The following is a 21,902-nucleotide window of genomic DNA, read 5'->3' on the forward strand; positions in this document are numbered from 1 at the left end:
TCGTTCCCAGTGTCGGTGGTTTTTCTCTTCTCCCTTTTAGTTCTGCTAGAGATTTATTCATGTTATTGTCTCAAACACCAGCCGCCCGTTTCGTTGGGTCCCCGCCCCCACTCCCTGTTGTTTTTGTTTTCCGTGTCATCGCCTCCTACGGTCGTCTCCATCCTTCCCTTCACGTTGGCCCCATGTCGCCCTCGTCCTCCCGAGTCCCGAGGGGCCGGCAGAGGCCCGGGCTCCGGGGCCTCTTTTCTGCCGTCGGTGCTCAGCGCTGTGAATTTCTGCTTCAGCTGCATCTCTCAAACCTGAACATTTTAAATTCTTATTCAATTTGCAATCGTTTCTAATTTCCCCTTGATGCTGCACCCCACAGACTGTTTAGAAACTGATCATTTAGTTTGCACATATCCGGAAATGTTTCCAGAATTAGTTTTTGCTGTTGATTTCTGATTTAATTTTACCGTGTCGGGCAACATGCAGTCACTACTTGAACCCTTTCAGAGCTGCCGAGGCTGATTCTATGGCCCAGAATATGTGTGAGTGGACATCCCACGGGCCTTGGGAAGGACTGCATTCCGCCGCCGCCGGGTGGAGAGCTCCCTAGATGCAGAGCAGGTCAGGCTGCCTGTGACGTCACTAAGACTTCTGCAGCCTCACTGACCTTCCGTCGGCCGGCTCTGCCAGGTGCTGAGGGAGGGCGCTGGGACCTGTAAACGTGGGTTTGCCGACATCCTCTTCTGTCACTCCGGCTGTCTGTGTTCTGAAGCACTGCTGTGAGGTGCACGGGAATTGGGTTGTTATATTCTCTCGATGAGCTGACTGCTTAGCAAAGATGAAATAACCTTGTTTATTCTGGTAACATTCTTTACTTTAAAATATATTTTGAATAATGCTGCTTGAATATGTGTGTACAAATATCTGCTTGAGTCTGTTTTCAATTTTTAAAAAGATTTTGTTTATTTTTAGAGAGGGGAAAGGAGGGAGAAAGAGAGGGAGAGAAACATCAATATGTGGTTGCCTCTCGCGCATCCCCTACTGGGGACCTGGCCTACAACACAGGCATGTGCCCTGACTGGGAATCGAACCAGCGACCCTTTGGTTCACAGGCTGGCACTCAATCCACTGAACCACACCAGCCAGGGTATGTTTTCAACTCTTGTTGGTGTATGTATATACCAAGAAGTGGAATTTTTCTAGTTCCTGTGGTAATGATATTAATTTTTGAGTAGTGTTGTATACATTCAATGATTGGTTAGACCAGCAGTTCTCAAAGTGTGGTTCTTCTATTTCAAAGTTGTTTTAAATATCATGAATTCCTTAATATCTGTGTGAATTTTAGAATTGACTTGTTGATTTTTGCAAAGACTCTAGCTGGAACTTTTATGGGGACTGAGTCTGCAGACCAGTTTGGGCGGTACTGCTGCCTGAGCGCTATCGTGTCTTCCAACCCATGGAGATGGGGCATGTTTCCATGCATTTAGCTCCTTAATTTATTTCAACAATACTTTATAATTTGCAGAGTATGTTATGCACTTCTTTTGCTAAATTTATTCCTAAATTTTATTCTCTTTGAGGCTATTGGAATGAAACTGTTTTAATTTTCATTGCTCATTGCCAGAGTATGGAAACATAATTGATTTTAAAAAATATTTTATTTTATTTTATTTTTTAGAGAGGGAAGGGAGGGAGAAAGAGAGAGAGAAACATCAGTGTGCGTATGCCTGGGGTCATGGCCTGCAACCCAGGCATGTGCCCTGACTGGGAATCAAACCTGCGACACTTTGGTTCGCAGCCTGTGCTCAATCCACTGAGCTATGCCAGTCAGGGCAAAACATAATTGATTTTTGTATACTGATCTGGTATTGGCAAACTTGCCAAACCTACTTATGGGTTTTCATTCAGTGGATTCCTTATGATTTGCTGCATGGAAAACCATGTCGCCTGCAAACACAGTTTACTCCTTCCTTCCCAGCACGGAGGCCTCTGATGCAGCCTCCCCGTCCTATTCCCCTGGCTAGAGCCCCCAGGGCGATGTCGAATAGAGGTGGAAGGGGAGGTATCATCATTCACCCTGCTTTGTAAGTCGCAAAGCTTGGCCTAAGCTCCCCTCAGCGCCCCTCTGGCATTAGTGCGCAGAATACCTGGCCCGGGCTCCTTAAAACTGTCAGACTTTTCGAAACAAGGTTTGAGAAACTGTCACAGCCCAGAGGAGCCCTGGTGACATGGTGACTGTACGTGATTCGGTGTCCTGCCTGAGACCCTGTAGCTGGACAGGAGCAGTAGGTAAACAAGTACGATGGGGAAATCTGAATCAAGTGCAGATTTTAGTTTGTGCAAGTGTATTGGCTCGTTAACTGGGACAAGTTTCCCACGTTGCTGTGCGTGCCGTATGTCAGTGGGGGGACAGGGTACGTGGGAACTCTATCATGTACACGGTTTCCCTGTAGACCTTAAAATATTCTAAACTTTGGAGTTTATTTTAGAACATGTGTGTGTGTGTGTGTGTGTGTTGCTATGATGCAGGTTCTGAGCCACGGGCGGTGGCAGGGCTCAGGATTCTGTGCTTCCAGGAGGTCCAGGGCGACACCCAAGCTCCTGACGCATGGACCCCACTTTCAGGTGGACCCCAGTTCAAGAAGCTTTCGCTCTTGCTAACAAGGCGCCTGCTACAGCGTAAGCGCCCTTCTTCGGTAGGCAACCTGTGTTTTCTCTCTGCTTTACAGTCCAGCCTCATTGTCTTTGGTTTTCTGTGATTTTGCTGAAATGTGTGTTTTTCATGTGGATGTTTCCCTCCCCCCACCGTTGGATTTGATTGTGCTCCTTGGACATGATGACTCATGTTTTTCATGAATCCGGGAAACAATTATCAGCTAGTCTTTCTTCAAAAATGACCTCTTCCCATTTCTTCCAGGGCTTTCCCCCGAAGCCCAAGCACACCAGCGCCAGACTATCTTGTCATGTGCACGCTCGTACCGTCGTTCGCGTCCCCTTCTTCTCGTGTCTCCGGAATCCTGAGTCATTCCTTAGACCTACCCGCCAGTGTGCTGGTCCTCAGCTGAGTCCAGCCTGCCCTTCAGCAGTTGTGTTTTCCGTGTGTTTTATTATTGTGTTTCATGCCCAAAATTCCACTCTGCGGTCTTCTTGGTGTTTTTAGTCTTTTATCTCTTGTATTCCCAGTTCTCTCTTCAACAGACTGAGTGTGTATTCTTTACCGAGTAATTCTACTATCCTACGCCTTTTGGCTTCTAATTCTGCTCCCGTTTATGCCGACTTGCTGGTAACAGCTTGTTTCCTATCGTCTCACGGTTTCGAATTGCGAGACCACATGTTTGAGAGCCTGGGTTTCCCTCCCTGAAAACCTGGTCAGGTGCTGCAGGCACGGCCTCCAGAGACCGTGCCAGCTCCCGCCAGGCCCCAGGCCACAGGGCCACATGGACGCCACATTGACGTGGGTGCTCTGCATGGACTTCCCCAGGACACACGGGGGAGGCCTGGGATTGAATGCCCGGTGGCAGCGTTTTCCTGCGGAGCCCCAACGGAATCGAGGGTTTCCTTCCTGCCGCCATTTGCCAACGGGGGTTCTCCAGCCCACGTTTCCATGGGGTGTGGCCTGCTGAGGACCAGACCTCACACGCAGTCTCTGCCGCTGTGGGTCCAAGTCCTGGTGCCTGCCCTGAGGTGCTGGCAAAGCCCGAGGCTTTGGTGTCTAGGGCCAGCGAGCTGCTGGGGGAGGTGCCAGCCACCTCGGGGAAGCCCTGCTCCTTTTCACCCAAGGATCCGCTGTTCTCTCTGGGACCTTGGATCTGTCTGAGAAGGTGTTTGCCAGGCCTCACCTGGGACAGGCAGAGCGGGAGGCTTTCTCAGGTCACCCTGGTCTGTCACGCGGCTGCTCCCACGGAGCTGTCACCGTGAATGCAGGGGCTGCTGGGCATGCACTCCAATCCCTCTTTGGGGGGCGGTGTCCCCCAGATGTGCACTCACCCCAACACTCTTGGCCGGAGGACTGTCACAGGAGGACAGAGCTGCCTCATTCAGGGCAGGCGATCGGCCAGACCCCTTGTCACTGGAGAAGGAACCGCCGGGTGCAGCTCCTGCTGCTGGGACCCGCGGTGTCAGGCTACAGCTGCCCTCGGCTGAAATCACATCTTTGCCCGGCTGCTCCCCGCACCCCACCTACCCCAGCCTGCCTTTCTCACGCCCTTTCCCAGCAGCGGGCCCTCCATCACCCCAGCTCTCGTGCATCGCCACCGCGGGCTCCGCTCCTGGGGGGCTGCCCTGAGATGGGGGTGCCAGTGGTCTAGGGAAGCGCCCCCTGCCATCGGGGTCTGGAGGCGGAGTGCCTGCTGGCCGGCCAGCAGTGTGCCAGGACTGGCGTGTGGCGGTGGACACAACTGGCACGGTGGTGTGGAAGGCTGACCCGTGTCCCCCAAACCCAGGGCTGAAGCCCCGATCTCCAGGCCCTCAGAGTGCGCCCGTGTTTGGAGACGGGCCGTCACGGAGGCGACTGAGGTAAAACCAGGTCGTCGGTGTGGGGCCCCACTCCAGGGTGGCTGGTGTCCTTATCGGAAGTGGAGATCAGGGCAGACACACACAGAGGGATGGTCACGTAAGGACACCGTGGGGAGACAGACGGCCACCTACCCACCCACCCGCCTGCCAGCGGCCCGACCTCGGGCTCCCCCCCACCCCCGCTGCCAGGGCTGCAAGGAAGCGCATGTGTGGCGAATGTTCACGTCCCTGTGCAGCAGCCAGCCAGCCAGCCCGACCCCGGGGTCTGCGGGGGCGTGTGAGAGCACCGAGCTCCGGGACAGGACGGGCGGGGGCCGGCAAGGGGCCTGTGGGCGATGGCGGCTGGGAAGCCAGCCCGTGGTGGTCGCCCGTGGGGCTTGTTGAGCAGGGTGGCAGGGCCCAGCCTCAGAATCCCTGACTCAGTCGACCTGGGCTGGGGTCAGGAATGTGCACGTCACAAACTCCCAGGTGGTCCTGGTGCTGGTGGCCTGGGGGTCACACTTTGAAGACCATTAGCTTAGTATGTGAGGGGGACCCCAAAACCCAGTATTAAAAACCGTGTATTAAGCCCTGGCTGGTGTAGCTCAGTGGATTGAGCACGGGCTGCGAACCAAAGAATCGCAGGTTCTATTCCCAGTCAGGGCACATGCCTGGGTTGCAGGCCACGGCCCCCAGCAACCGCACATTGATGTTTCTCTCTCTCTCTATCCCTTCCTTCCCTCTCTAGAAATAAATAAAATCTTTTAAAAAAAAGTGTATTTATTCTGACATGTTTAAACGTCAGTCACCTTCCAAGTCCTCTCCAGGTGACTCAATGCACCTTCGAGCCACTTTTCTGCAGCTCAAGGCGGCTCTGGGACTGGCAGGCTTCGAGGTCTCGTTTAGATAGCGCTTCCGCCAGCTTTTCGTGTCACCTCTTCCGCATCCGCAACACGTCACCCTCTGAGGACTTTTACATCAGGGAAGTACAACGTAAAGTTTTTCAGGGGGAGATCAGGTGCACAGGGAGGGTGGGGCACGGGGGTCATGCTGGTTTGGGTCAAAAACTGCTGAATGCTCAGCGTGGTGTGGGCAGGTGCGCTTGTAAATCACCCACCGTGAAGTGCTTTGCATTCAAATAATCACTGAAGCCGAATGCTACCACTCACAACGCCAGCTGATACAGGTGGGTTCCTAGAACACTCACCTAGCAGGAGAGGCCTAGACTATGAGGGTCCACCCTCCAGAGGATGAGCCTGAGTTTTCAGGCCCCCCCTTGTGTAGAACCAAAGAAACTCCAACACAGGTGTGGCCGGGGTCGCTGCCCCCATGGAGAAGGCAATCACCTGGCTGCTTCCCTAGCTCCGCCGGCCTCAGAGCAGAGCCGTGAGGGGAGGCTCTCTCGGGTGCCCCTGCACACGAGCACACAGCAGCCCCGTATGTGGACCACTGCGCACCGGGACACGGGCCGCCCGACCCCGGTCCCAGCTGGACGCCCAGAGCACAGCTGGGCCTCGACCCGGGCCTCCACCCCGTGTGGGCAGGAGTGTGGCCCCTGGCCGGGACTCCCGGCCACCCTGGACCTGAGGACCAGGGCCAGATGACAAGGAGGTGCCAGGAGTGGACAGGGAGAGTGGTCCTGTGCCCTGTGTGCACAGGAGGCACCAGCCACGTGGGGCCGGGCAACGTGGCCGGGGATGCTGGCCCTCCAGTGCCTGCACACAGGCACGGCCAGGGCGGCCCAGGCCCAGGGACAGGCATCCCTGCAGGAGCTGTTGGTGGGCAGAATGCTGGGCAGCCTCACACGGAAGCGGCGGACGCCCTGTAGGACCGTGGCGCTGCCCCCCAGTGGCTGGCGTCACCGTGAATCCTGGCCCTCGTAGGTGGGCACGGAGGAGTGAAGGGAGAGCAGCCCGCCCTCCAGGCCCGCAGCGCCCCCTGGGGGTGCGTGCTTGTCCCTGCACTGCAGGCTCTGAGGACACCATGGTGCTCATCTCAGACGGAGCTCACTGCCGCCTGGGACACAGCGAGAACAAGTCCCACTCCACTTGCAGCTGTGGCGGGCACCAGGGCGGCTGGCGCCCGTCCAGCGGACCAGCAGTCAGCCCGGCAGGGAGGCTGCAGTCCGGCGGAATCTCAGGGTGTCCACACCCAGCTGCCACGGTAAGTGGTCCAGGAGAGCAGAGCCCCGGACGAGTGTGGTCACCAGGACGAAGGCCACAATGATGCCTGGTGACCGCCCACGCCCAGCAAGGCAGACAGTGGTTCCGGGGGGCTACAGTTGCCCCCTCAGCCTCTCTCACAAGCTTCCCGAGGGAGAATCCTGCAGGAGCTGGAATAAATCGCGTCTGAGGGTCCAGGGCACGGGCCGCTGGGGCTCTCGACCGTACCTGTCTTAGGAGGGTCCCCCTGCCTGACAGGAACCAACTGACTTCCACGCAGCAGGTGTAGTCAGTGACCACCTGGTACAGGGGCACATGAAACCCCACCCTCAGAGGGGAGGGCCAACCACAAACCCAGCCTAAGGGGCTGAGCGGTGACGCGCCACCACCTGGATGGACAGCAGGTGATGATGCGGGAGCTCACCCGGCCCGGCCCTGCCCTCCACCTCGTCTCCTGCTCAGGGGCCCGCAGCCTGGGCTGCTCCCGCCTGGGACGCGCGGCCTCAGGCCAGCGTCTGTGCGGAAGCCTGTCTCCTGCGCCCCAGGCGGGACCCCAGCGCACACCTGACTCCAGGACAAAAGAGCACGGAGACCCACGGGAGGGTGGAATTGCTTTATTGAGGCGGACGCCGCAGGCCCGCCTATGGTCAGGTTAGTGTTCTGCCCTGAGGCAGCTGGAAGCCGGGCGCCACCACCCGCCGCCCGCCCAGGTTAGTGGAACATGCAAAGCTCGGTCAGAGGGTTGAGGCAGGGGGGAAAGCCACCGAGGCCAGGGGCTGGGCGGAGCAGGAGGGGTGGCGCCAGGCCGGGCCGCCTGGCTCAGCAGACGGTCCAGCTGGCATCTCCGGGCCCAACAGAGGGCCAAGGCTCCCTGGGAGAGGCAGGCGGGTGGGCACCCTAGGCAGGACCTCAGAGGCTCGAAGGGCCAGAGGGGAAGAGAGCCTGCAGAAGCCGCGGCCACCCCCAAGTTCACCAGGAGGGCCCGTCTCCCACCCCAGGCCTGGGTCCTCGGGGCCCGGGTGTGAAGGGGAACACAGAAGGCACTTACTAGGAGCTGAGGCTGAGAGGCAGGAGCCAGAGGCCTGGGGTCTCAGGGGAGAGTGTCAGGGGGCTGGGGGCTGGAGGTGGGGGACAGAGCCTGGGCCCGTTGGTTCTGCAGACTGGACCCTCCCCTTCCCATGGGGAAGGGGCCTCTCTGGACAGGTGGGCAGAGATGGCTGACCCAGGAACCCCCTCCCTCCACGCAAAGCCCGCTGAGCCAGCAGGTCAGTCCTGGGAACAGATGAGAAAGTGCCGGCCCCGAGGGCCCTGCTTGGGACGGGTGCCCCGCTGCCCAGAGCAGCTAGAGCTGGTGGGGCCAGCCTCGGGCCGGGAGACCTCACCCAGATAGAACCCTCCCTGGGCAGACAGGAGGGCTGGGTTGGGGGCCCGGCTCTGGACCTCCAAGGCACCTGGCTGTGGTGAGTGGCAGGTAGAGAAGAGGAAGGACCAGGGGGTGAGGCGGTCAGTGGGGCTGGACCAGCCCTCTCCCCCGAGACACAGGCTGCCTGGACAGCACACACGTGAATATGTTAGTCTGGTCTTTTTGGTTAAACGTTAGGCACCGCTGAGGAGGAAGACACCTTTAAACATTAAAGAGAGAAAGACCCAGCGCCTGGGTGGGGAGCCTGGCCACATGCAGAGCAGAGGGGCGAGGGGCAGGCGGGCGTCAGGCCTTGGCGGACTCGGGGCCCCCCGGGGAGGTCGGGGGCCCCGAGGTGTAGCGGCGGCCGTAGCCCGAGGAGGAGTAGGAGGAGGAAGAGAAGGTCATGGAGAAGCTGGAGCCAGTGGCGTCGAAGCTGCCGCGGCGGGAGCCAGCCCGGGAGCCGGTGCGCGAGCCGGTGCGGGAGCCGGCGGTGGAGCCGGAGCCGCTGATGCTGTAGGGGCTGTAGTAGCCCTTGCTGGACTGGGCGGAGGCCTCCAGCAGCCGCAGCCCGGTGCCCTCCTCCACCATGCTGCGGTCCAGCGCGTCCTTGTAGGAGATCTTGAGCTTGGTCTTGGGGCAGGTGAGGTACTTGGAGTAGGCACTCACGTCGCGCAGCTTCTGGGCGGTGCGGGCGTCCACCGTGCCGCGCTGCAGGGCCTCGTCCAGGGGCACGCGGCCCGGCGCGTCGGGCTCGATCAGGCCGCCGGTCAGGTACTGCACCTCCAGGAAGCGCTGGCCGGCCTCGTAGTAGAGCCAGCCCTTTTTCAGGGCCTGGGCGGCCGACATCTTGGTCTTGGTGCGCGGGTCCTCGAAGCCGCTGAAGGCCTTCTGGGCCAGGTTGATGCGGTCCACCATGATCTTGTCCACCAGGCCCTTCTCGACGGCGTCGGGGACGGGCAGGCGTGCGCCGGTGCCGGGGTCGATGATGCCGCCGGTGCAGGCCTGAGCCTCCAGCAGCCGCTGCCCGGTGATGTTGTCCACCAGGTTGCGGTGCATGGCCTCCGTGATGGACACCTTCTCCAGCGTCTCCGTGTCCAGGATGCCGGCCACGGGGCCCGTCTCCTCGGTGGGGTCGGACCAGGAGGCCAGCTGGGTCCTGGACACGGCCGGGCTGATGGGGTAGGAGGAGGAGGATCCCACGGAGGACGAGCGGGAGCGGAAGCCGCTGGCGTTGCCCGAGAGCATGTCGGCGAACTCAGTGATGGAGAGCGTGCCGGCGCGGTACTGGTCCAGCACGGAGCGGTCGATGAGGTTCTTGGTGATGGCCTCGTCGATGTCGTACTGGCGGCCAGAGCGGCGGTCGATGATCATGGACTTGACCACGCCGTCCGAGGAGGAGATGGTGATCTCCTCCCACTCGCACTCCTGCTCCGACAGCTCCAGGTAGGTCTGGTGGTCGATGAGGCCCTTGCGGTAGGCCTCGTACACCGACATCTCCTTGCCCGTCTCGGGGTCCACGATCACCACGCGGCGCTTGCGCACCGAGGACTTGGAGGACGTCTTCCGCTCTCGCTTCTTCTCCTTCAGCGGCAGGAGGCACAGGCCCGTCTGGGGGTCGGTGATGCAGCGCTCCATCAGCTGCAGGTAGGTGAGGTTCTCCTCTGTGTTGGGGTCGAAGAAGCCCTTGGTGTCGTCCGAGGGGTCCTCCAGGATCAAGTTCATCTCCTCGTCGAAGAGGCCGCGCTTGTAGGCCACCTCCACGGGCAGCCGGTGGCTCTCCTCGGGGTCGATGATGCCGCCCGTGGCGATCTGGGCCTCCAGCAGGCGGATGCCGTGGTCCTTCAGGATCAGGCCCTTCTTCATGGCCTGGAAGAGCGAGATGAGCTTCCCGGAGTAGGGGTCCTTGTAGCCGGTGACCGCGCGCTCGGCCGACAGCAGCTTGTCCTTGAACTCGGGGCCCACGATGCCCATGCGCACAGCCTCCTCCACGGTCAGCTTGAGCCCCTTGATGGGGTCGATGACGTAGCCAGTGGCCGCCTGGGCCTCCAGGAGCTCGAAGGCCGTGCCTGGGCGGATGATGCCCTTCTTCATGGCCTGGTACACAGACAGCCGCTCCTTGGTGGCGTCGACGAACACCCCGGCGATGCAGCTGGTGCCCTCGAGGAACTTCTGCAGGTCCTTGGTGACCTCCTCCACGGAGGTCAGGCCCTCCTGAAGCCGCCGTGCGATGGCCTCGTCCAAGACCTGCGAGCGCACCAGCTCCTCCACGGTGATCTGCTTGCGCAGCCCGCGGAAGGTCAGCTTGCGGGTGTCCGAGAGCGGCAGGAGCAGCTGGCCGCTGTGCTCGTCGCGGCGGCAGCGCCGGAGCAGCTGCGTGTAGCTGAGGCGCTCGTCCGTGGAGGGGTCCACGTAGCTGCGCACCTCGCTGGGCTCCGACAGCTGGTCATGTGTGTCCTTGTTGAGGTAGCCGCGCTGGTAGGCCACCTCCAGCGGGAGGTGGAAGCCCAGGCGCGGGTCCACGATGCCGCCCGTGGCCAGCTGGGCGTCCAGCAGCCGCAGGGCCTCCTCCGCGGGGATCAGGTCCTTCTTCATGGCCTGGAAGAGCGAGATGGTCTGCTCTGTGTAGGGGTCGCGGTAGCCGGTCACGGCACGCTCCGCCGACAGCAGCCGGTCGTGCAGCTCGGGGCCCACCAGGCCCTTCCGCACGGCCTCGTCCACCGTCAGCCGCTCGCCCTTCACCGGGTCCAGCAGGAAGCCCGTGGCTGCCTGCGCCTCCAGCAGCGAGCGGGCCACCTCGGCACTCAGCAGCCCCTTCTTGAGGGCCTGGTAGATGGTCAGCGTCTGCTGGGAGCCGGGCACGTAGACGCCGGCCACGCAGCCCGTGCCGTAGAGGTAGCGCCGGGCGGACTCCGCCTCGAGCACCTCGCGCAGGGTCTTGGTGCCCTCCCGCAGCAGGCTGTAGATCTCACGGGAGATGATCTTCGCCTCGTACAGGTCCTCGGCCGTGAGGCGGCGGCGCACGTAGTCATAGGAGGCCAGGTTCTGCTGCCGGATGATCTCGGTCTTCTCGATGATCTCGATGATGATGATGATCATGCGCTCCTTGGTCACCCGGCCCGCCTGGAAGTCGGCCATCAGCTGGGCCCGCTGCTCCTTGGGGATCAGGTCTGACTGCATGACCTCCCACAGGGACATGGTGGAGCTGCCCTGGCTGCCCCCGCTGGGGATGTCGATCTGCGTCTCCTCGAACGCCCTCCGGGTCTCCTCCTCTGTGTACACCTGCGTGGTCTCCACCACCTCCGCCTTCTCCGCCCCCTTCAGCGGCAGCAGGCGCAGGCCGGTCTCGGGGTCCTCCACGCAGCGCTCCAGCAGCTGCAGGTAGGTGAGGTTCTCGTGGGTGTTGGGGTCGAAGAAGCCCTTGGTGTCATCGCTCGGGTCCGCCAGGACGCGGTTCATCTCCTCGTCGAAGTAGCCGCGCTCGTAGGCCACATGCACGGGCAGCCGGTGGCTGTGCACGGGGTCGATGATGCCGCCCGTGGCGATCTGGGCCTCCAGCAGGCGGATGCCGTGGTCCCTGAGGACCAGGCCCTTCTGCATGGCCTGGAAGAGGGAGATGGTGCTGCCCGAGTACGGGTCCTTGTAGCCCGTGACGGCCTTCTCCGCCGACAGCAGCTTCTCGTGCAGCTCGGGGCCCACCACGCCCGCTTTCACCGCCTCGTGGACGTACAGCCGCTGGTTCCGCACGGGGTCCACCAGGAAGCCGGTGGCCGCCTGGGCCTCCAGCAGCAGCGTGGCTGTGCTGGGCCTGAGCAGGCCACGCCGCATGGCCTCGTAGATGCTCACCTTCTCCTTGGAGTCCTCCAGGTAGACGCCGGCGAGGCAGCCGCTGCCCCGGAGGAGTGTCCGCACCGATTCTATCTCGGACAGGTCCTTCACCGACGTCTTGCCGTCCTTGAGCTGCTCAAACTGGGCCTTGTTGAGGACCTCGGAGGCCAGGAGCTCGCTGGCCGGCACCGGGGCGCGGAGGCCGCTGAAGGAGAGCCTCTGCTGGCGCGTGGTCTCCACCTCCTCCACGATGGTGACGAGGATCTTGATGATCTTCTCCACGGTGACCTTGCCCGTGCGGAACTGCCGCAGCAGCTCCAGCCGCTGCTCCTCCGTGAAGTACTCGGACCTGATGAGCTCCCAGATGGTCACTGTCCTGCCCTGGAAGCTGCCCACGGGGACCTCCACCGTGGCCTTCTGGAAGGCCTCACGGGCCTGGAGCTCGGAGTAAACCTCCGCCTGCCGCTCCCGGGCGGCCTTCTCCGAGAGCGGCAGCAGGCTCAGCCCCGTCAGCGGGTCTGGCCGGCACTGCTGCTGGAGCTGGCCGTAGGTGACCGGCTCCTGGGTCCTGGGGTCAGAGTAGGTCTTGGCGTCATCCCTGGGCGCCGACAGGGCCTTGCTGGTCTCCTTGTCCAGGTAGCCCCGGGCGTAGGCCACGTCCAGGGGCACGCGGTGGCTCTTGCTGGGGTCCACGATGCCGCCCGTGGACAGCTGGGCGTCCAGCAGACGCAGACCCTGCTCCCTGGGGATGAGGCCCTTCTTCAGGGCCTGGAACAGGGAGACGCTCTGCCCCGAGTACGGGTCCTTGTAGCCCGTCACGGCCTTCTCCGCCGACAGCAGCTTCTCGTGCAGCTCGGGCCCCACCAGACCAGCACGCACGGCCTCGTCCACGGTCAACCGGGTGCTCGTGGCAGGGTCGATGACGTGCCCGGTGCCGGCCTGGGCCTCCAGCAGGGCCACGGCCACCTCTGGCTGCAGCAAGTCTTTCTTGAGGGCCTCGTAGATGCTCACCCTCTGCCCGGCCTCCTCCAGCCACACGCCCGCGATGACGTTGGTGCCCCGCAGGGCTCGCCGCACAGCGTCCACGTCGGCGACCTCGCGCACGGAGCGCTCGCCCCGTTGCAGCTGCTGGTAGAGGTCGCGGTCGATGACCCCGCTCTCCAGCAGCGTGGCGGCGGGCACCAGGGCGCGCAGGCCCTCGAAGCAGAGCTGCCCCTTCTGCTCGTGCTCCTCCACCACAGTGATGACGATCTTGATGATCTTCTCCACGGTGACCTTGCCCGTGCGGAACTGGCGCAGCAGGTCCCGCCGCTGCTCTGCCGTGAAGTACTCGGAGTTGATGATTTCCCAGATGGTCACTGTCCTGCCCTGGAACTTGCCAAACGGTGCAGACACGGTGGCTTTCTCAAACACATCCCGGGCCTCTGAGTCGGTGTAGACCAGCTCACCGCCCCTGGCAGCCTGATCTGTGAGCGGCAGCAGGCGCAGGCCGGTCTCGGGGTCCTCCACGCAGCGCTCCAGCAGCTGCAGGTAGGTGAGGTTCTCGTGGGTGTTGGGGTCGAAGAAGCCCTTGGTGTCGTCACTCGGGTCCGCCAGGACTCGGTTCATCTCCTCATTGAAGTAGCCGCGCTGGTAGGCCACGTGCACGGGCAGCCGGTGGCTGTGCACGGGGTCGATGATGCCGCCCGTGGCGATCTGGGCCTCCAGCAGGCGGATGCCGTGGTCCCGGACGATCAGGTCCTTCTGCATGGCCTGGAAGAGGGAGATGGACTCTCCGGTGTAGGGGTCCTTGTAGCCGGTGACCGCGCGCTCAGCCGACAGCAGCTTGTGGTGCAGCTCGGGGCCCACCAAGCCCTCCTTCACGGCCTCGTTGACAGTCAGCCGCCGGTTGCGCACGGGGTCTAGGAGGAAGCCGGAGGCCGCCTGGGCCTCGAGCAGAATGATAGCCGTGCCCGGGCTCAGCAGCTGCCTCTTCATGGCGGCGTACACACTCAGCTTCTCGTTGGCTGGCTTCAGCAGCAGCCCCGCGATGCTGCTGCAGCCCTGCAGGTACCGGCGCACGTCCTCCCGCTGCGCCAGCTCGGCCACCGTAGTGCGGCCCTGCGCCAGCCGCTGCAGCTCCTCCGCGCTCAGGACCCCCACATCCTGCAGCCGCTGGGCCGGCACCTTCTGCCGCAGGCCGTCGAAGGCGTACTCCGGCTCCACCTCCGGGGCTGGGCCGTCGGGCGCATCCCGGCCATTGGGCAGGGCTCTGGTGGCCGCGGCCTGCGAGACGGCAATCTCCTCCGAGTGTGCCAGGGCAGCCCGGTGCTCCTCCTCCAGCTGCTGCAGCCGCTCACGCAGCCTCTGGTTCTCCTCGGCCAGTAGCTTCTCCTGTGCCTGCCGCTGCTGCTCCAGCCGCTGCAGCTCCTCCTGCTTACGCCGCACGCCCTCCTCGGCCTCACGCTGCCGCCGGCGAGCCTCCTCCATGCTGGCCACCAGCTGCTGCTTCTCCTGCTCCATCTGCTGCTGCTGCCGCTGCTGCTCCTCACGCAGCTGCTTTGCCTTGGCCACCTCATCCTGGAACAGCCGCTCCAGCTTGGCCTTCTCCTGCTCGATGAGGCGCTCCCGCTGCAGCAGGCTGTCCTTCTCGGAGAGGAAGGTCTGCTGCAGGGCCTGCGTCTCCTGCAGCAGCTGCTCCTGCTGCACCGTCTGCATCTGTGGAGGGGAAGGGTGGTCAAGGACCTCAGCCCGGGGCCCCCCACCCGGCCAGCCCACAAGCATGAGGGGCCAGTACCTCCTCCGACTTGAGCTGCAGTAACCTGGCTTCTTGCTTGAGCTTCTCCTTCTCGCGCTCCAGCTCGGCAATGGCTTCCCTCAGGCGCTCAGCGTCTTGGTCGCTCTGCTGCCGCTGGATCTCCAGCGTGTGCACTAGCGTCACTTTCTCCTGCGTGGCGAGCTCTGTGCGGTGCAGCCTGTCCCCTATCTCCTCTGCCTGCTTCCGGAAGCGCTGGGCGTCCTCCTCCGCGCGGGCCTGGGCCCGGCTCATCTCAGCCACACGCAGCTTCAGGCGCTCAGCCTCGGCGCTCATCTCCAGCTGCCGCTGCCGCTCCGCCTCCAGGGTGCGCTGGAAGCCCTGCGTCTCCTGTGCGAGCTGCTGCTCCATCTGTTCCTTGTCTTCCTGCAGCCGGCGGGCCTGCTCTTGCGCGAGCTCCTTCTGCTGCTGAAGCAGCTCCGCCTCTGCCTTGAGCCGCGTGGCCTCCTGTACTGCCTGCATCTTCTCCTTGAGCATCTTCTCAGCCAGAGCCCGCTGCTGCGCCAGGTCCTCCTCCGCCAGCTGCCGCAGCCGAGCTGCCTCCTGGGCGGCCACACTCAGCCGTGCAGCCTCCTCCGCCACCTGCTTCATCTTCTCCGCCTCCTCCTCTAAGAAGCGCTGTGTGTTGTCCTTGTCACGCAGGATGAGAGCACGGTTCTCCGCCTCAATGCGCGCCTTGAGCTTGCCCAGCTCCTCCATCTGCACGCGCACGGAGAAGAGCTCCTCCTCCACCTGGCTGCGCTGACGGGCGGCCTCCGTCACCTCCGCCTTCAGCCGCTGCAGCTCTTCATCCAAGATGCTCTTCTGGTGGTCGGTCTCCTCCAGCTTCAATCTCAGCGTTGTCAGCTCCTGTTCCACCTGCGCCTTCTGCCGCAGCGTCTGCTCCGCAAACTTCTTGTGCTTCTCCATCTCTGCGTCGGCCGCCTGCTTCTGCCTCAGGGCTGCCTGCTCTGCCTGCGCCCGCCGCGCCGCCTCCTGCTCCGCTTCCTTGCGCAGCTTTTCTGCCGCAGCCTGCGCCTGCGCGCGGGCTTGCGCCTGCTCCTCCGCCAACTGTTTCAGTCGCTCCGCCTCCTCCACCTGCCGCAGGGACTGCGCCGCCTCCCGCTCAGCCTGCTCACGCGCCTCTTCCGCCTCCTCCGCCGCCTTGCGCGCGGCCTCTGCCTCGGCGCGCAGCCGATCCAGCATACTTTGTTCCTGCTGCAGTGTCTGCTTCAGCTCCTGTTCCTTTTGCTGTACTGCAAACGCATGTGCCTTCTCCTCTGCCTGCAGCCGCTTCTGTGCTGCGTCCTGGGCCAGCTGCAGCTGCCGCGCTGACTCTTGTTCCGCACGCTCCCGCAGGCGCCGCGCCTCTTCCACCTTGGCCTTGAGCCGCTCCACCTCCTCCAGTGCCGCTTTGCGCTGCCGCGCTGCCTCCTCTTCCGCCGCCAGGCTCTTCTGCACGCGCTCTTCCGCCTCCCGGCGCCGTTGTTCTTCCTCCGCAGCTAGCTGCCGCTGCCGAGTGGCCTCTAGCTCCGCCTGCTCCTTGCTACGCAGCGTTTCCTCCGCATTGCTGCGGATGCGCGTCAGCTCCAGTTCCAACTCTGCCTTGCCTGCGGCCGCCCGCTCGAAACTCGACTTCAGGGACAGAATCTCCTCCTCCACCTGCCGCCGCTGCCGCAGCGTGTCCTCCACTAGCCCCTTCTGCCGCTCCAGCTCGCTCTCTGACGCCTTGCGCAGCTGTGCCAGCCGCTCCTCAATGTCAGCCTTGTGCTGGGCCGCTTGCTCCTCCAACCGCCGCCGCTGGAAGGCTTCGTCTTCTGCCAGCCGCCGCAGGCGCTCATTCTCTGCCTCCTTCTCCTTCAGCGCGATCTCTGCCTCCGTCTTGAGCCGCGTAGCCTCGCTGATGGCGGCCAGCTTCTCTGCAAGCACCCGCTCCGCCTCCGCCCGCTGCCGCGCCGCATCCTCCTCCGCCAGCTGCCGCTGCCTCTTGGCCTCTTCCGCCAGGGCGCGCAAGCGAGCAGCCTCTTCTGCCAGCTCGCGGAACCGACTGGCCTCGGCTTCCAGCCTCTGTTTGGACTTCTCGCTGGTGGAGCGTGACTCCTCCTCGGCCCGTGCCTTGCTGGCCAACAGTACCTCCATTTCCGCCCGCACCTTGGCCAGCTCAGCCTCCAGTTCCTGGCGCTTCTGCGTGGCCTCGGCTGCCTCGCGCTGCAGCCGCCCTAGCTCCTCCTCTAGCAGCTGCCGCTGCTGCTCCCCCTGCTCTGTCTCAGCCCGCAGGCGGATGAGCTCCTGCTCGGCGGCCAGGCGCTGCTGCGCAGTGCCTTCCGCCAGCTGCCGCTGCTTTTCTAGCTCCTGCTCAGCCAGCTCCCGCTGTCGCACTGCCTGCTCCTCTGCCTTGCCACGCCGCCGAGCCTCGCGCTCCGCCTCCTCCTTCTGCTTCTCTGCCTCGGCCTGCGCCAGGCTCTTCTGCTGCGCAACCTCCTCAGCCTGCAGCCGCAGCCGCAGCGCTTCGTTGGCCTTCAGCTGCCAGCGCTCCAGCTCCCGCTCCGCCTCCTCACGGGCGCGCTCCGCCTCCGCCTGCTGCTGCGCGTGCCTCTCTGCTTCCTCCCGCAGCTGCGTCACAGTCACGTGCTCTTCCTGCAGGGTGCGCTCCAGCAGCGCCGTCTTCTCCGCGAAGGAAGCGCGCTTGCTCTGCAATTCCACCTCCGCGCTGCGCTGCGCGGTCTCCAGGGCCACCTGCACCTGACGGGCCCGCTCAGCCTCCGCCTGCCGCAGGCGCCGGTCCGCCTCCTCGGCCTGCAGCCGCAGCTCCTCCAGCGCCTGCAGAGCTCGCTGCTTCTCGCGGGCGGCCTCAGCCTCAGCCTTCACGCGCAGGGCCAGCTCCGCCTCCGCCTGGCGCTTACGCTGGGTCTCATCTTGCACCTGACGCCGCAAGCGCTCCGCCTCCTCCTGCGCCTGTCTCTTCTGGGCCTCGGCCTCCTCTGCCCGGGCTCGCAGGGCCTGCAGCTCGCCCTCGGCCCCACTGCGCTGGCGCTCCGTGGTCTCCAGCTGCAGGCGCACCACACGGATCTCCTCCTCGATGCGCAGCCGGCTGCGTTCCGCCTCCTCCGCCTGCCGGGCCTTCGCCTGGATCTCGGCCTCCGAGCTCTGCCTCAAGTGCTGCAGCTCCTCCTGGATGCTACGCTTTTGCTGCTGCGCATCCACCGCCGCCTCCTCTCTCCGCACCACTTCTTCCTGCATGCGCCGCTGCAGCTCCTGTGCCTCCTGCTCCGCCTGCGCCTTCGCCTGCGCGTGCGTCTCCGCCAACTGCCGCTGCTTCTCCAGCGCGGCCTCCACCTCCGCCAGGCGCTCCCGCTCCTCTGCCCGCTGCTGCTCAGCCAGCCTCTGTGGCCGCGGCAGAGAGAGGGAGAGAACCAGAGAGGGCGGTGAGTGCGGAGCCGCCACCAGGCGCGCACGTGACACGGCACCACCACAGTCCACTCACTGGACAGCACGATGGGGGGTCAGGGAAGACAGAGGTCACAGCCCGGCGAGGGGGGAGCGTGCACCCGCCCAGGGCACTCGGGGCAGCGAGCGCAGCCTGGCCCCACAGTGCTCACCAGCCCCCGGAAGGAGGCTCAGGCGTCCTCCCCTCTTCCCGCAGACAGGCGACGCAACAGACGGGGGGAGAGAGAGAGAGAGCAAAGCAGGAGGCTCGCAGGGCCGGCGAGCCGCACCACCACACAGCCCTGCCTGCTCACCGCGCACCCCAGGGTCCCAGGTCCAGTCCCACAGCCAGGCGGAAAGGGACGGGGCAGCCGCCCCGGGACAAGAGTGCAGACCTGAGCCAGCTCAGAAGAGGCGCAGAGAGCCCGCAGCTCCGACCACAGTGGAGGCTGCAGGTGGGCCAGATGGCCAGGCCACCCGGGAGGCAGGAGGGACAGGACGGCTTGGCACCCCACCCTGCCAAGGCACCTCATGACACCCCTGCCTGGCCCCACAACACAGCACCCCCAGCTCTTCCAGAGCAGTGGCCGCAAGGAGCGACGATGGGGAATCCGGAGGCAGAACGCCAAAGGAGCCGGTGGGGCAGCTGGTGGGCAGGTGCAGACACAGAGGAGAAGGAGGAGGTGCCAGCCACCACAGGGGAGCAGTGCAGCGCCAGCCGGGGGGGGGCAGGCCGAGCTCAGGGAGGGGCACTGGTGGCATCAGGCAGCAGGGAGTGGGGGCTGAGCTAAGTGGTGAGAAATGGATTCCCAAGAGCTGCACCTGGGCAGCAGGACACCCCCCACCTCCAAAGGCCGTACCTCCTCCTCCTCCATGCGACGCAGTGTCTCGCTGATGAACCTGATGTACTGGCTGGTCAGCGTGGTCAGCTCGCTGTAGCGCGTGCGCAGGTCCACATACTGGGGGCGGGAGGGAGGGAGGCGGCCGCCAGGTCAGCCCTGCCCCAGCCAGCCGCCCCGTCAGCCACCCCTAGCCACATTCCTTGCCTTACCTCCTGGATGACGCTCTCAGAGCCCGACTGGACCTTGGGTTTCTTGGCCGGAGAGGCCACCGGCTCAAGCTGCGCCTTGTATGTGACCAGCTGGAGCTCATAGTCCTGTGGGGAAATACAGGTCAGCCACCAGCTTGCCCTGCCCCTGACCCCACCAGCCAGGCCTGGGCCTGGGGCCACCCCTGGGGGTTCAGGTCCCGGGGCACCAGCCTTGGGGGGGGGGGGGGCGGTGGCAGGAGCCCGACGCCTCACCTTGATGGCATTGATGTACTGCCTCGCGAACCTCTGGCACTCCTCCACCTTCTCCTCGTGGCGCTCGATTTCCTCCAGCAGCGCCTGCGGGACGCGGCTGTCAGCACAGACCCTCGCCTACCCCGCCCCGCGCCGCCCCCGCCACGCCAGCCCAGGCCCACCTTCTCCTGCCGCAGCTGCTCCCGCACGGCCCGGCTGTGGGCCAGCGGCACGGCCTGGATCTGCTCCTGCCGCTGCTTGGCGTCCCGCAGCCAGGCGTCCAGCGGGTCGGCGCTCTCCCGGTAGTAGCGCAGCTGGCGGCCCAGCTGGTCGAGCTCGCGCTGCCGCGCGTCGGCCTGGGCCAGCACGGCCTGCCAGCGCTCCAGCAGCTGGGCCACCCGCTCGCGCCAGCGCTCCACCTCCACGTCCCGCTCCCCGTGCCGCTGCTGCAGCCGCTGCCCCACCTCCTGCGCCCCCCGCAGCTCGTCCCGCAGGGCGTCGAACACCGGCTGCTGCGCCTCCGCCTGGGCCCGCAGCTTCTGTTGGGGGCAGAGGGGTGGGGGCTGCTTCAGTCTCGGCCCCACCGCTGGCCCCCGCCGGCCCCCCGGGGGGCGCCGGCCTGACAACAGCACCTTCAGTGCGGCCTTGGTGGCTTCGAGCTCCGGGAGGGTGGCGGGGACGGCCTGGGCCTCCTTGAGCTGCTCCTCGTGGACCCTGAGCACCTCCTCGGCCTCCTGTGTGCTGCGGATCACCAGGCTGATGGTCTTGAGCCTGGGGGAGAGCAGGGCCCAGGGCTGGGTGTTAGGCTGGGCTCCTGGCAGCCGCAGCCCCACGTGGTCAGGCCAGCAGCTCAGTGGTCAAGGGGAGTGAGTGCCAGGGGACCTCTGGGACACAGGGCCCCTTCTGTGCCAGCTGCATTGGCCAGATGAGCGGACAGCTGCCCCTGTGGTCTGGGAGCTCTCGCCTTCCAGCCCCAAGGCCGGGCGAGGGGGACAAGTGCCGGCCTTTCTGAAGGAAAGGGGGTGTGCCGCCTGCCAGCAGCACTGTTGGCAACGATGGAACAGCACGTTGGGAACAAAGGGAAGACAGCCCCAGCCTCGGAGAGAGGGCGAGTCCAGGACGGGACGGGGCGGGAGGAGGTGGGGGGACTTCTCTCTCCGCTTCTGAGAGGGAGCGGGCGGACCCTGGGCTGACACGAGCCGTAAAGGACAAGAGAGTCCCCAGGGCGGGGGGTGGCCCGAGGCTGGTGGCTGCCAGGGGCCTTGGGGAGGACTCTCCTTCCCCAGGGGCAGTGGGGCCCAAAGGACTGTGGGGGACGGGTGTCAGGAGACAGGAGGGTGTAGGTCCCCCAGAAGGGCCGCAGCACAGGCCCCTCTGCCATCTCAGCCACTGCCCCCCCACCCCTCCCCCAAGAAGCCTCTCCCCCTCAAGGTCTCTGGTGCCACCCCCCAACTCACTGGGCAAGGGTCACCTGCCCTGGGGGCATTCCTGACCCCCTGGGCCCCTCCTTCTGCCTGTACTTGGTCTGTACTCTCCTCAGACACGCCCAGCTCCTGGGGGGGAGTCACCCAGCCCTCATTCCCACAGTCCCCCCCTCAGGGAGCCGCCCCCTCACCCCAGGTCCGGTCATCAGGAAGCCTCAGGACCGAACCCCTCCATCCGAGCCCGTGACCCCCACTCTGGTCCACAGCCACCACCTCCTGGCCAGATCCCCCAAGAGCCCGCCCGTCAGCCTGTCCTGAGCTAGCACAGAGCGGTCAGGTCCCCCTCTGCTCGCTGGACCCCCCCCCCCCGGGGATCCCAGCCCTGGCCGCCGACGGGGCACTCACTTCTCCAGGTAGATGGCGGAGAGGCTGCGGACCTGCTCCAGCTTGCCGAGGGTCAGCTCCAGCTCTGAGCGCAGGACGGGGGCAGCGGGCGACGGCTCGGGCAGAGCCAGGACCTTCTCGGCCTCCTCAGAGAGCCGGGCGACGCCCTTGCCCAGCCCCTCCACCTCAGCCTGTGCTTTCTGAGGAGAGAGCGGGGAGGCGGGATTAGCACCCAGCCGCAGTACCCCCTGGGGACCCGGGGGGGCGGGGCGTGGGCGGGGCAGCGCCTGCCTGCTGCTCGGCGATGCGCTGGGCGCACTCCCGCGCAGGCTCCTTGTCCAGCGGCAGCCGCAGGCGGTGCACGGTGCGCGTCTCGCAGGCCTCCAGCTGCAGCCGGATGTCCTTGAGCTCCGAGATGCAGCGCTGGCAGCGGGACTCCTCCTGCTCACCTGCGGACACGACCTGCTTGCTCAGGGGCTGCCCGGCCCCCCGCCCGCCGCCCGCCCCCCGGCCCAGGCTGCGGGTGCGCCTACCCTGCTCCAGGCTCTGCAGCAGCTGCTGGTACTGGTGGCTGCAGGCGCTGTACTCGCGCTCCGCCTGCAGCCGGTCCTCGGGCCCGAAGCTGCTGGCGTCCTGGCTGTCCCGCAGGAAGGCCTGGTAGTGCAGCTCCAGGTTGCGCAGGGCCTGGCGCTGCTCCTCCGGCTTCAGCGTGCGGAACTGCGGGCAGCGCGCACCGGGG

General features: G+C 64.5%; 1 protein-coding gene across 19 annotated transcripts in view; it reads right to left on the bottom strand.

Moving 5' to 3' along the window:
* Positions 1-7,242: 7,242 nt before the first annotated feature.
* The window catches only part of PLEC (plectin), a 51,458-nt gene continuing 36,798 nt past the window's right edge, over positions 7,243-21,902 (bottom strand). For 18 of the 19 annotated variants that reach the window (XM_028533694.2, XM_036031559.1, XM_036031563.1 and 15 more), the window contains 10 exons: positions 21,697-21,880; positions 21,455-21,612; positions 21,185-21,363; positions 19,988-20,126; positions 19,538-19,894; positions 19,377-19,460; positions 19,125-19,229; positions 18,934-19,032; positions 14,651-18,031; positions 7,243-14,571 (listed from right to left, as the gene is read on the bottom strand). In XM_028533694.2, coding sequence (XP_028389495.1) covers positions 8,353-14,571; positions 14,651-18,031; positions 18,934-19,032; positions 19,125-19,229; positions 19,377-19,460; positions 19,538-19,894; positions 19,988-20,126; positions 21,185-21,363; positions 21,455-21,612; positions 21,697-21,880 — 10,905 coding nt within the window. In that variant the 3' untranslated portion in view covers positions 7,243-8,352. The remainder of the gene's footprint in view (positions 14,572-14,650; positions 18,032-18,933; positions 19,033-19,124; positions 19,230-19,376; positions 19,461-19,537; positions 19,895-19,987; positions 20,127-21,184; positions 21,364-21,454; positions 21,613-21,696; positions 21,881-21,902) is intronic. The other variant, XM_036031569.1, reaches the window with a different exon arrangement.

This window comes from Phyllostomus discolor, chromosome 7 (assembly GCF_004126475.2).
Source record: "Phyllostomus discolor isolate MPI-MPIP mPhyDis1 chromosome 7, mPhyDis1.pri.v3, whole genome shotgun sequence".
NCBI classification, from domain to species: domain Eukaryota; kingdom Metazoa; phylum Chordata; class Mammalia; order Chiroptera; family Phyllostomidae; genus Phyllostomus; species Phyllostomus discolor.